General features: G+C 46.3%; 1 protein-coding gene across 9 annotated transcripts in view; it reads left to right on the forward strand.

Moving 5' to 3' along the window:
• Positions 1 to 14,757, forward strand: part of DLGAP1 (DLG associated protein 1) — a 383,227-nt gene that overhangs the window by 283,587 nt on the left and 84,883 nt on the right. For 3 of the 9 annotated variants that reach the window (XM_074352496.1, XM_074352497.1, XM_074352498.1), the window contains one exon: positions 11,400 to 11,429. The exons of the other annotated variants lie outside the window; for them this stretch is intronic. In XM_074352496.1, the coding sequence (XP_074208597.1) occupies positions 11,400 to 11,429 (30 nt within the window). The remainder of the gene's footprint in view (positions 1 to 11,399; positions 11,430 to 14,757) is intronic. 9 annotated transcript variants of the gene reach the window in all.

Below are 14,757 nucleotides of genomic sequence, written 5' to 3' on the forward strand. Positions count from 1 at the left end.
AACAAAAGCACGGTATGACTCCTTTTGCGTAACTTTGCACAATTTACCAGGCACTGGATGACATGTACAAGACCCATTATTTCCCCTTCAACTCCTTCCTTACTTTCCATCTCTCCCTTCTAGTCTTCTTTCCTATCACCTTCTTAGACACAGGCGGTCTCAGGGGTCATCGAGATTAGCCTTTCCCTTGCTTCAATCTCTTAAACCCAAAATTAAATATCTCGGATTTAATATGAGGAGCAAACCAGATTAAAAGCCAGATTCCTATTTTTGAAACAGAGAGTTGATGCGGAATATCCAAGTCAGTTATTCATGGTATGATCTGCCTTTGGAATTAAAACGCACGCACACTCAGTAGGCGAGCTGGATGTTAACTAGGCTGCCAGCTTTTGCACCCAGCGTTGCATTTCAGCATTTACTGCATTCTCACCACGCAAAAAGCACTGAGAGAAGAGCTGCAAAGGAAGTAAAATGCGTGGCCCCTGCCCCCGCGGACGCTGGAGTGGAGAAGACTGGGGATGAAGAAGTCGGACCCTGAGGTCGGAGAGCCCCGACTTAGACCCCAGACTCTTCCACCGGGAGCTGTGTGGCCACAGGCTTTTACTTAACCTCTCTGGGCTCCTGTTTTCTCACTGTCTTAGTCCGTTCAGGCTGCTATAACTACAGATCACAGCCCGAGGGGCCTGTGAACAACAGAAATGTGTTTCTCCTGGTCCTGGTGGCTGCAGCTCTGAGGTCAGGGTGCCCACGCGGTCAGGTTGTATCTGGTCAGTTTTCTGCTTCCTGGTTCATAAATGGCTTCACATGGAGGAAGGGGCAAGGGAGCATTCCTGAGCTTCAAATAAATAAATAAACAAAACTTTAAAAGTAATAGGGCATTCTATTTCTTATTTACGGTGGACTTCAGTTTGCCACAGCTCCTCAAACTGAGGCTGTCCTGATGCGAGGTGCCAGGCCACTTCTGAGGGCCCGAGTAGAGATTTAGCATAGTGGAGGCCAATATTTGGCCAAAGCCATAGAGGAATGTGCTGGGGAGGAAATGTTTTTCCTCTGTCCTCCTATGTTCCTGCCTTAGGGGCCTGCGAATTAAACTGAGAAAAGGCAGATTAGCAGGAGAAAATGCAGATTTTAATTCATGTACATATGGGAATTCACAGAAAAACATGACTCACGGAGGCAGGTAGAATCTGAGGCTTATATCCACTTTCATAGAGAAAGAGCAGGAAAAGGCACTTAACGAATGACTCAGGAAAGGTAAACAGACCCTCAGGAGGACAGATGAGAGACATGATAGTTCTGTGACAATGTCTGTTTAAATGTAGTGACATTTCTCCTCTCTGGTGATGACTCAATCATACCTGGTTGCAGAAACCCCCGGGGAGTGACTGTATGAAAATTGAGCTCTTCCGTGGGGAGGCTCCGCTTTGAGACAGACAAAGGAGCTCAGAAAAAAAGCCCATTCTCAAATGCCAGCAGCTCAAAATAACTTTACATCACAGTGGCATACTCTGGATGCCTTCTAAAGGAACCGGGGCCAAAGAAGACTGCCCTTGACCCCACTGCTAGCAGCCATTCGGGCTCTGGGCTAGCCCTGCAGGCGGAGCTCTGCACTGGAATAAGACAAGAATGGACCTCCTCAAGTCCCCACCGCACCCCCCAGAGGTCCAGACATGCCGGTCTGGAAGCATCAGAGATGTGCTTAAGTCCAGGTTTGCACTGAGGCCACCCTCAGGGACAAGATCGGCACTGGAGAAGCCCCACCACTGAGAACATTCCTTTGTAATTGGGGAGTTTTAATAATGTCTCATAGAATGGACCTGCCCAGGAGCCTGGCTCCTTCAACAGGACAGATTTTTAAAATCTCCCCTAGTCTTGCCTAGTGGGAAGCTCACATGGTGCGGCTCGTCAGCAAATACAGCGCCCAGCAGTAGACGCCAGCAGTGGCATCCTCATTTTGACCATCGAGGAAACTGAGACACAGAAAAGTTTAGTGACTTTTCCAAGGTCAAACGGCTGATCAGTGACCCAGTCAATATTCGTCCCAGTTCAGTTTGACTCCAAAATGTAAGCTCCTTAGCAATCATGAATCGGTCTTTGAGTCCAAGGGCCTTCTTCCTTGAAATGTTTCATTTTAACTAAATAAAAGCATAATAAATGGCTTCAAGGAGCTTTTATCGATAGTATTAATGTGACAATATTATAACCTAAAAAGCAGTCTTGCTAATCATAGCAACCTCCCGAACCTCCGTAATGCAGTCACTTCTTGGGATCTGGTCATTTCTTCTGCCCTAAGACAATCTCTAAAGCAGGGCAGCACTGTCCACGTTGCACACGGGCGAGCCTGACTCTTGAGTCACAGCATCATTTCCTTTGTAGACTCTGCCACGAAACTCACGACCTACGCTCGACGCCAGGGTTCACACGCATTGTCACTCAGCTCAGGGACGACGGCCTCGAGCCGTGCACCGCAGTATCTTCCGTAGCATCATTTGACGCGTCACACTCACTCCCAGAAACGTCTGCCCCAAAGGGACTCGTGAATGAACTGGTGGTAAGGAATAGACTCGTCATCTCTCTAGAGAAGAGGTTCATTTGGGGGAAGAAACTGATAATTTTATAGATTCCTAGCTTGTTAACTATTCTAATTTTAGGTGATTCTAACCGTTCTCCCCCATCATTGGGCATGGTACCTGCAGAGTTTCAGGTACCTAAGGACCCTCGAGTCCCATCCAAGGACCATGTCCTCGCACCTCCAATTCTGTCGCGATGTTGACTTTTCAGCTGCTGCTGATTGGTAAATGTTCTTGATCCTTTTGTGAACAGCATCGTTATATGCAAACAGCAAAGCCATAAATTTTTGTTGTATGCGGACTCTCTGCCAGGCATCATGCTAGTCAAGGTGGATACAAATATAAATCAGGTACAATCCTCGCTTTCATGTTTCCATCAGAGAGAGCACTGGACAGTCCAGGGCTGTAGGTACAAAATGCCAAGGAGAAGTCGGGAAGTGTGAAACACAGCAGGTATTTGAGTCGGTTCTGAAAAATGGGTTAGTGTGTGGCAGCCACTCACAGGACCTTTTCTGTGTTAAAAATTGGCAGATGAGAATCTGATCAGTTTCTTTTACGAGCTACCGGAAAATCGTAGAAGATCCTGCGGAGGGTGGAGAAGGAAAGAATCTTAATTTCAAAATGTCATTCCCTGCATTGTCAAACCACGACCATACTCCCCAGATAAGGCGGGAAGCGGCATCCTACACAGCTTGACCGGCAATCTCGGGGCTTTCTGTGCGATGGTGTAAAACAGCACGCAAACGCCAGGGGGCAATGCGGGTTCACCAAAAATCACGGGAAACGCTCCAGATCCTGTTTTGACCAAGACCATTTACAGCATCCTGGTGCAAAGGTGAAATCCTTAATAAAAAAAAAGAAAAAAGAAAAAAGAAAAAAGAGAGTTCTGCCAAGGAAAAAGAAATGTTTAAAAATCCTTTCTTGGAAAGCTTCCTGAATTGCCAGCAAAACTGCCTTTGTGCGTTTGCTCACAGCTGAACGCTTTGCAATACTATTTGCAGAAGAATGACTTTAAATTCGTTCTCAATGCAGCTAAGTGCCCGATCTTTCCCATCCTCTGCCTAAGAAATCTAAATCGCCCCCGCTAGCCCGATTTCACATCGGTGGGACTCTGCTGCGTCCTCTGCCCTTCATGCAGGTGCCCCGCACCCAGCTGCCTCTCAGGCGGAACTGCGCCTCCCTTTCGGGTAATTCCAAGCCCAACTGTGTTTTGTTTCTGGCTCAGCAGCCGCCAGGTGTCTGCCCTCCCTTCACCCTCAAGGATGAGAGATCAAAGGTGTGTCTCCATCTGCCTCCTGCCCAGCTCTTTAATCTGTTACACGTTCAGAAGGGACAAGTGCAGTGCTGTGCACTTCGGGAGCGGGCACACATCAGAGAGAGAGAAATGGGCAACGTCCCGGAGGGCGTGAACGCGCCAAAATGACGTGGAGTATGTCTGTCCACAAAGCAGCCCTGCCACTCGGGGACCGTCTTCTCTTAAAAGGAACGAGAATGCTATGGGTAAATGGAGGTCCCCTTTTCTCCAACTGGGGTCCCACTAAGCCCTCTTACGGAAATACTGTGCACAGACCCGTTTGGAGACTGGGGGGAGAAATACAACGAGGCAAAGGAAAATCCTTCTGAAATTATGAAATGGAAATTTTAAGGACTTTTATAGAGACTTGGACTTATTTCACTTACAGCAAAAATGACAGACTAAGGACTTAAAGAAACAGAGCAGAAATTTTAAAGACAATTTCTGATGGTTTACCTATTTTCCACACCCACAGGACTAAATAAGTAGGGAAATACATTTTTTTAAATGGTAGACTGCAAATTAGATATTAAGAAAATCATTTTGGAAGCAGTGGTGACAGAAGGGATGGACTCTTTACCTCCACATCAGCCCTCCTGCGAGCTGCAACTCTCTCCCGCTGCAGCTCTGGATGAAGGAGTCAGTTAGGAAAGAGCTCAAAATCTAGTAAGAAATTTTTTCTAAACTTAAATTTAGAAATCATTTAGAAAGTTGAGCACCCACCACTTTCTTTAGATTCTCAGGAGAGCTCCCTAATTTCCTGCAAAGACAAAAATGTGGGGGAACACTGACTGGTTTTTGTTTTTCCTCTCCGTTCTGTGTCCACACACACCCGGAAGCAACCAGCAGCTTCCTCGACTCTGCACAGCGATGACAAATAGGAACTTCGGCAACTTCAGCTGTGCTGAGCTGCCCACACAGACAGACGTTAAGTCACACTGTCTTTCCCCAGTTTTGCGGGCTTTGAATCCAGATGTTCACAGCGCATGAGAGAGAAGCACGGGGCACAGTTATTGAAGGCTCTGGTGAGGAGGGAGCCCTTATCCGCTGCATCAGACATTCCCATTCAGCTCCTTCAGTGTTTATCCGGCACTAACTACATCCAGATGCACTACTTGACTCTGAAAATCACCGATGATCAAAGAGTCTTGCTCACAGTCTGGAGGTGGAGACCGACATTAGAGAGATAATCACAGAGATCATTGCTCTGAAAGAAATACAGTTCTTGCAGGAGAAGCTACTACAACAAAGGAGCTAGTTTAGAAGGTCAGGGAGAACTTCACTGGGAAAATCCCCATAAACGAACAGCTGAAACATCAAGAAGGGGGGGTAGGGCACAAAGCGATATTCAGGGAAGCAGACGGCTAATTTAACCAGAGTTACAGATGCCAAGGGGTGAGGCGCGAGGTAGGGCCAGAGAATTCAGGCACAGGGCGCTGTTCAGTTATCTGTTGCCGGATAACATATTACTCCAAAGTGTAGAATAGGAACTTAAGAACAACCACTTTATTACATCCTATGATCTTATGGGTCATGAATATAGATAGGGTTCCCCTGGGAGACTCTTCTGTTTCACATTCAGTGGGAGGCTGGGCAGGTCTAGGAGACCCAGGATGGTGTTATTCACATGGTACCTTGGTTTCAGTGTCCGGGAGTGTGTGCTCAGCTGAGGCTGTGGGACGGAGCACCAGTAAGTGACCCCAGCATTGCAGCTTCAAGACTTCTTACGTAGCAGATCAGAGCTCCCAGAGAGAGTGCCCAGAAGACAGGAAGTGTTAAGGTTGGGCCCAGGTAGCATCATTTCCACCACATTCTACTGGTCAAAGCAGTCACAGAGCCCACCCAGGTCAAGGAGAGCAACAGAGACGCCACTTCTCAATGGGAACAGCCATCCTTAGTCAGCCACGATTCACCCTCTGGCAACCTCATTTGGTCCTTATCTGGGAGAAGAACAACTCTAGGCAGGAATCCCAGTTCTTACTAAGTCCTCTGTGAGCTGCAGGCATGTGGCTCTATCCAGGGACACCAGCCTGTGTGACTTCCCACCCATAATACTTCGAACCTTGATCTGAAATTTGGTATGATCAAGGCAAAATCAGATTAAAATGGAGCCAATCATTTTTCCCCTTTCCCCATAAAAAAAGCACATGGTATTTTTATAAATCCTTCACATAAATTGCATAGGCTAAAATGTTGTATCTATATGTAAAATAAAAAATTAAAAGATTTAAAAAACAAAAACAAAAAAATCATTTAGAAAGAAACCCTTTTTTTTAACCAACTTTGTGACTTTTATTAGTGGGCAAAGACTTCAGACTCCTAGACATCACAGAGCTGTGTACAGTTAGAGACACAGCCCTGCAGAGGAGAGGCAGCTGAATTGAACAGAGCAGACTTAAGGAAATATCAGTCCTCACTGTTCTGCCCATTTTTCATTATGTGTACACAGAAGTGTTTATATTCCTCTGTAAGGCAAAATATACTCACTCCCAAAGCCCTCCAGAAATGTCATCTCACTAGGGCATTAAGTTCAAGTTCAAGGTCCAGGTAAATAAGGGTCAGGTGCTGATGATGCTCTTTTGATGTAGTTCTCTGGTACGGTTGCTCTCAACACGAAGACTTGTGAAAACTGAAATGAAAAGTACTCCTCCACCCCCTGCCACCGCCACCGCCACCACCACCACCGCCACACACACACTCAGCATATACTGACGCTACAGAGGTGAGCTCAAGGCAGTGGGCGCTGTCGTTCACAGAGTGGAGGAACGAGAGGCAAGAGCAGCCACTGGCCCCAGCAATCCTGAAGCCCACATGTTCCCAGCGCCCTGACTGGAGGGCCCAGTTCTGCTCCCTGAGAACGATTCTCTGCCGCTCTGGTCACCCACCCTGAAAACTCTCGGTCACACCTTCTATGTTACCCTGTTTCCATGCTGTCTTAGCTCCAGCTGCCATAACAAACTACCATAGACTGGATGATTCAAACAACAGATATTTATTTCTGACAGTTCTGAAGGCTGGAGGTCTGAGATCAGAGCGCCAGCACAGGAAAGCTCTGGTGAGGCCTCTGTTCCTGTCTGGCAGATGAACGTCTTTCTGCTGTGTGTTCTCATGGCCGTTCCTCGGTGTGTATATGCACAGAGGGAGCCATGTATGCCTCTTCCTCTTCTTTTAAGGCACTAATCCCATCATGGGGGCCCCACCCTCATGACCTCTTCTAAACCTAATTACCTGGCAAAGGCCCCATCTCCAATACTGTCACGTTGGGGATTAGTTAGGAATTCAACATATGAATTTGGGGCAAGGAGGAGGGGGACGCAATTTAGTCCATTGCACGTAAGAAATAGCATTTGCCACTGAATAATCTCAGCCTATTTCCAGCCCATTGATGTTGGGGACTTTAAAGACTCTTCCACTTTGAACTACCTCTGCCCATTTTTGTCCAAGCTGATAATGTGTCCACTAATATACTCCTTTTGAAATCTTTGTGAGCTTCCTCTGAATCTTATTAGAATTCACTGTGTTAGGCAAAACACACAGTTCTCGTCAAAACATCTTAGTTCCTCTTTGTCTATCCATATCGTATCACACAGATTCATGTGAACATTGCTCTGATAGCTTGATCTGGGGTAATGACAGCAGAGGCGAGAAAACTGCAGATTCTAGAGCTATTTGGATATAAACTCAATTAGCTAATATTCCTTGAAGTCCACTTAGGGCATAATCTTGTTTCCAACTAATCAATAAACTTGCTTCTTGGGACCTGTTTACATTATTATCCTGAACCCGACATCTTTGCTGTAACTTATGTATGTTCACTCTACATGTTAACATTCATTAAGCTCCCTGAAGACCAGCCTTTGAATAGAAATAGTGGTCAAAATAACAATGTAGGACTCTGCTCAGTGATACCCACAATTAAGACAGCACATTTGAATTACACTTTCTGGGACTGCTCAGATTTTCTTTGAGGACACCTGGAAACACTTGGGAATGATCCTATCTTCGTTCGATAAATATGGATTAACTCTCCATGGATTTACTCTCTGCCAGGCACTGCTCTCATCTAGGGAGTCCCAGCAGCCAGCAAGACAGACCAGGTCCCTGTTCTCATTATGCTTATGTCCTAATGAAGAAGACAGACCTAAACAAGGAACCAAATGATAAATCAGTGAGATAATTTCAAGTGGTGAGAAGTGCTATTGAAAAAATAAATAAATAAGAGAAATGGGCTAGAGAGTTATTACTGGGGCTGCTCTAAATAGAGTAATCAAGGAAGGCCTCTCAGAGGAAGTGACATTTGAAGCACAAGCTGAACGAATACAAAGAGCTAGCTGGAGGAAGACAGGGCAGGTTGGGGGAAAGCATTCAAACCAGAGGGAATAGCTAGTGCTTTGCGGGGAGAGAAGGCAAAAAGGAATTAGCATCGCCAAGCACAGAGATAAAACCTGCAGTGGCCAAAGCCTCTGAATAAGGGAGAAAGTCACCTGAAATGAAGTAAAAGAAATAAGAAAACAATCAGTAATACATCACCTAGGGACTTGATGGCCGTGGTTGAAAATGTGATTAGTATTTCAAAAACAATGAGATGTCACTGGAGAGCATTAGTGAGCTCTAGTCATTCACACTTTAGCATGAATTATTTTAACCTGACCCTTTCTCCTAAGAATTATTTTAGATGACTTGAAATGAGTCATTCAGTGGAAAAAACATTTTGGCAGATGATGACGCATTGAATGGGGCGTGGGGAGTGGTAGGAGCCATTGTGTGTATATCTACATATCTGTATGTGTTACAGCTCACCCCGAATTCCAGGCAATGTCACTGTCAGCAGTCACCAGATAATGTCTTTCGTGTGTCCCAAAAGTCAGCAGCGCTCCGTGTAGCTTTTCAGCATCAACATCAATCATTGCTTAAAGATTCCAATTTTTAAAATATTTCTATCTTAAGATAAAAGCAATGTCTTCTCAGTCGACAAACTTTTCTATAATGTTAACATTAGCTATGTAACCAGAGGTAGCCAATGCTAGATTTTCACTATAACGTCGTTACTTTGCAGTGTAAAACCCTATCCCACTGCAGGGAAAACCTCGATTTGAGGTTTAAAGAAATAGGAGGAGTTCATATGGAGTAACGAATCACCAGTGTTTTTGTTAAAATCACATTTATAAGCAGAGCTCTCAAGTCAGATTTTTTCTCTTAAACTGATCTTTTCCCCCTGACTCTCTGTGAATTACTGGGCTCCCACCCACCGCCGCCCATATCCCCCGTAAGAATGTCTTTAAACTCCCTTGCTTTCCTTGCATCGAGCCTGTTTCTACACACTGATTAGAGCATATTACTGTCCCTTCATCTGAGTGACTCCATGGTTATGCACAAAAATTAATACGGCTGGAAAAAACATCAATATTCTGACCTGGTTTCCCGCATAAAGATTCTACAGTTTAAAAAAGACAGGATCATTGCTTATTAAGCCAATGGCTCAGACCCCTTGGCATGGTTGCCTGCCCCAAGAATGCCAAATCCATTTAGACGGCATTCTTAGCTGATTGTCACTGACTGTTGTTTCCAGGGTGATCTACATACAGTATGTTCTGGCGCATGACGGGTTTCAGAGCTTTTGAAATTACTGGCAAAATGATAGTCAGTGCTCAGCTTATGCACGTGTGTCTTGTTTGGTTACATTAGAACCTCTTTGGTGAGTATCTCAGGAAGTATTCTGAAGGTCAAGATTTTCTTCTCTGGGCCTGAGTAGAAAGAAACATGAGTTACAGCCATGGTGTGTCCGATCTGGTTCCTACCAGCATACAAGAGCCAATCCGTTACATTTTGCAAGTCCATCATGAACCCAGTCATTATTACAAGTTAAATTATATAAACTCACAATTAAATAATCATGTTAAAAACAAAGGTGCTAAACACCTAAAGCTCTTCATCGCCTAATCATTTGACTACGTTTTACTCTCCAGACCCCGGAGGTTATGTCTATTACACTTTTATGCTAAAATATGACTCAGTAGTTTTGCCATCCCTTCCCAACACCACGTTCACTGACATCAAAGCTGCCGCTTGAAACAGGCCAGGGTGGGAGTATTGACAGTATTAAAGTTAACAGACTTTTAATTTAATGAAAATAATTTATGTGAAAGTGAAAAACTGTTGAGTAGAGATCAAATAAAAGATAGAATGATAATGAAATTGTTGGGAAAAGAGCAGAGCTGAGGATTCAGTGCATGATTTTGTCAAATCACGATGGATTTGCTGGCTATGGATACAAGGGTTTGGCCCAAATCAACCAGAGTATTCTGTAAGAACCTACGGACTAAATGGAACTTGCCGTAAAGGAGGCTGCAAGTTTGTTACTACGTGCGCATTGTCCCCCACACATCACTCATATCAGTAAGAGTCCTGATACACACACACACACACGCGCGCGCGCGCACGCACGCACACACACACGCGCACGCACACACACACACACACACGTACAGACACACTTTTTCCTCTGGAGGGTCCCTTGTTAAACATTGACCAGACAGCACTGGTTCAGCAGGAAAGATGAAATTCAACTGGTAACTTAAAAGCAGCTTTTTCAGAAAGTTGCAAAGAAGAGCGAGCTTGTCTCTTCGTGAACATAATCTGCTAAGATCGGTGTGTGTTCGTGCTGATACCAGTCTGCTTTGTGAGTACTGAAAAGGGTTTTGTTCCCATTTTTCATTTGAAACTCCTCTCGGCTGAATAAGAACCAGAATCTCAACCCAGTGAAACTGTAGACATTTTTTTTCTCATTGTAAAGTATCATGTAGTTTTGGGGAACAATGTTTATTTAGATAACTGTGACTTACCAAAACAAAACACAAAAATATTTCTAATTAAATCACTGGACAAGGGCTAACTTACCTTAGTTTAGTATTTTCACCTTTCAGTTCACCAAAAAGGCACGTGAATGTCCAGCCAAGGGCAGCGTCTCTTTGCCTCATGAACAATTTGACCAGCTTGGCCCTTTCCCTGACCTCCAGGGAACGGGAACTCTGAACACAACAGACCAGAAACACCCTCTGGCCCAGTGACCCCAGAGAGGGAAGCTGCCAGGTCACACCACGGCTTTTAACCACCTGTTACACATGTCAGCCGCGGCCCTGTCCCAACATGCATCACACGACCTCGATACACGGTTTAAGCAGAAGCAGCAGGCACCGGTGTCCTTTGGTGAGAAGTTTTACCAGCCCATTATCCAGCCGGATTTATGCACAGAAATAGGCTTCACACTGTTGTGACTTGGCCTGTTTCATCCCAAAGTGAAATAGTGAAAAACTCTCCCAAAGGGTTCTCGTGGGGAGACAAAGACACTCCTGCAGTTTAATCAAGGACTGAAAATTACTCAGTTTTTGAAGTTGATATTTGTTTAGTTAAATTCTCAGAATGCTAGCCCCCCTAAAAAAAAAAATTCCAGACCTGAAGCATGTGTGTGTTGTGAGAAGCCTGGCCAAGGTAATTTGGGTCCATTATATAACTGCCACTTTTTGTTTTTATTCAAGGTGTCATAAAACTGAGCTCTGCAGTTGAAGGTACGTTTTTACAACCACACCATCGGTAACGTTTTGCTTCAAGGTTGCGCAGCGTGGCTTTATAGCTAGACCGCTTCTGTGGCTGTGGTGTCTGACGCCCTGTCCGGATCGCCAGCTCCTGCCGTCCCATCTGTGTTTCTCCTCGTTCTAGTCCTTTCAGGCCACGTGTCTCTCAGCCCTCCACGAGCGGCGTTAACACTGACCCCAGAGGGGCAGCCCTGACGGAGCCCACGTGTCTGGTTCTGTCTCCTGATGGGATGGCCTCAGACCCGGGGCTCCTATGAGAACCCCTGGCTATGCCTTGTCCGAGGCTGGGCCTTGAGTCTTGTCAGGAACCTTGCCTCCCTTTTCTCAGTAGGACCTTTTCTAGAGGGTTTTGGTCCCTTATCTCAAGGTAGCAGACATGTCTGCCCAGGAGGTACGCAGGCATGGAGTACTTAAAGCCCCCTGATGAGAAAATTCAGTGGTTACGGCATTGGCCAGCCTCAAAGCACAACGCACCGCCAGGAGCTACTGGGAGAACCAGCCTCCCTTAGTGGCATCCTTCTCACCCAGGCCCCTGTCACTGTGCCTTCAGGACACTGAGAAGAAAAGGAAGAGGGGTTTAAAGAGAGAGGAGGGTCTGTGGGGATGAGAAGCACAGCCGTGTTTTGCTGAGTAACCCCCAGGAATGTTAAAAAACACCCCATGGTCTGTGGTGACTCCTTGGTTATTGGTATGAAATCGATCGCCCTTGCCTCCTCGGCGCATTCGCTTCCCACGTCGAGAACGTGCCGTTTTCTCTCTTCGTGAGCGTCTGTGTTCGCTTTGGGGTGTGTGTGCGTGCGTTCTCGTTTACTGGGAGTTTGTCGGTCGTGCTTTGGAAGGTGCCTCCTCCCCACGTAATCAAGGGGGGCTCCTTGGAAGAGGTGGTGGGCTCGAAGGTGAGTTTTCAAACTTAAAAAGAGATGTGGCTTGATGAATGGGCAACGCATGGAGACGCGGACTGCGGGCTTGGGGTGGTGAGACTGTGGGCGTGGCTCAAGCCCGGGGACTGGGGGCGCTGCAGTTTGTAGGCTGGGAGATGAAGGGGACTCGGGAATGTCCCCGTGGGACTAACACATCCAAAGGGAGGGACTCTGTCCTTTTGGTGGATCTTAGTACCATCACATTTTGCAAAACACAGTTGAAAGGGCGTGACTCTGACATTCATGGCAGGGTGTGGGCTGCTGCCCTCCAGTAAGAAAGGGACCAGGAGCGGTGTTCCAGGGTCACAGAGGAGCAAAATGACGTCCCCTCAAGGAACGAGGCACATGTCTCAGGCCTCTGCAAGGCCAAGCAGGAATTCGAGCTCCCTCTGCAAGGTAACATGGAATTTTCTTGAGAGGCCATCCAAACCTCTCCCTGCCTAAAAAAACATGGAGGACACAGAACAAAACCACGAAGGACCACGAGAATGACTGCCTGCAGAAACTCCCAGCGGCGAGTCACGCTGGAGTTTCAGTTCATCATCTGTAGAATTCCAGATAACTCTTGGTCCACCTGGGCTGTTTTGATGTTTAATCAAGGGATGGCTTTGAAGTCCAAGTTTATGTTGCCTGCTTGGCTTAAGCACAGTGTTCCACTCGCAACAAAGGGATAGAAAAACAAAATCAATTGTTTAAAAAGCCAGAGTGCCAAGAGAACATTAGATAATTTAAAAACCATTGTTCTGCTAGAAGTACTGCTCTGGTCATCACTGTGAGTCTGGCTACTGCTGGTAGCACGGCCTATCTGAGCCCCCAGAACGTAACCCTGAGAGGCAGCCAGCCTCCTCATCGCTCGGCTCCTCTGAGTTGCTGGGGCTCACGGGGAGTGGCACGGGCACCACAGATCAGGTTTACTTCAACCGCTGCTTGAGCATCCTTTTGGCAGCTTATTGGCTGGGGCTGGAGTAGCTTGAAGGCTTGGGAGCATGCTGTGCTGTGAGTGACTGTGTTAGAACCTGTGTGCCCAGGGGGCCCCCAGGGTGCAGCCGTTGGGGTTGAGGGGGCCAGGTGTGTGCTCCACGCACGTGTTCTCAGTGCATCTGGAATGGGAGAGTTTGACAAGCATGCTCTGGGGAATGTGGTGGTGGACACACTCGATGCGGAGCCAGACCTCAAGGTGGGGGTCCTTGGGAAAGCTTGGCTCTTTAATTGTTCTTTTCCGTCTGTGGGATGAACTCAAGGCAGCTTCTACAGCTTCTCGTGTCAAGAAACAGGCAACTCAGTGGAGGAGATCCACTGCCAGAAATGAAACCTGTTTCCTTTACTTTAAAAATGACTCTGGTGGGGAGAGGGTAATAGCTCAGTGGTAGAGCACATGCTTAGCATGCACAAGGTCCTGGGTTCAAGTCCCAGTTCCTCCATTAAAACAAGTAAATTTTAAAAAATGACAGTGCCTCTGTTCTGGCCGATCCGAGAACTCTGAAGGTGGCACTAACGTTTTAGGTAGATTATTCTTTTCTCTTCTTTTAAAGGAAAAACAATTGTCAAAGTCGTAAGAGAAAATTAACCAGGATCCATGTGCTCCTTCCTACCAAGTATTTTTGTCACAACAGCTGTGTTCGTTCTCTTTTTCTGAAGCAGGGGTGCCCTCTTCAGCATTTGGCAGCTTCGTGTAAGCTTTTAAAATCAGCAGAAAGAAAAAAAGGTTTTTCCATCACATAAATGGTAAGGTTTGCAGCGAATTGTCCTTTCACATTTTTAAGACTTAAAATTATATTGAAACGGAAAGACACATTAATATTTTACAATGAAAAAATATTTGAATGGGGGAAAAAACCTTAGGTTTGAAAGAAATCATTGCAAAATTTTGTGGATAACACTGATGAAGTCTGGGCTCGAATTTTAGATTGATTACCCCAAAGTTAGAAAATTGGGTTGAGAGAGAAACATCCAGACAGCAGACAGGGGAAAGAGAGACAGTTGGAGCAACGGTGGAAATCCATTACAGAATCCTCTAAACATGCCTCTTAAAAGGGATTTTCCCCTCTGGAAATCGGAGCGGGCAGAGCGGGAAGGGGCAGCTGTTTCCACCAGCCCATCCCAGCGAAGTGAGAAGAGAGGTCATGGAAGAGCTGGGTCTTGCCGGAGTTCCAGCTGCCCTGGTGTCGGGAGTAGCTGTCCTTTCCGGGGAGGGAGGGTCTGGCCGCATCTGCAGCCGATGCTCCTTATCCGACTCAGACTCACACAGTGTGTTCCAATGCGGGGACCACGAGCCTGGAGGCGAAAGACAGGCCTTTGCAACTGATACCTGTTGTGTGGGGAGGCTTGCCTCAAAGGAGATTTGTTTATCGCTTGTAGGTAGGTGACAATGTGAAATTTCA

Source organism: Camelus bactrianus, chromosome 24, assembly GCF_048773025.1.
Source record: "Camelus bactrianus isolate YW-2024 breed Bactrian camel chromosome 24, ASM4877302v1, whole genome shotgun sequence".
Lineage (NCBI taxonomy): Eukaryota > Metazoa > Chordata > Mammalia > Artiodactyla > Camelidae > Camelus > Camelus bactrianus.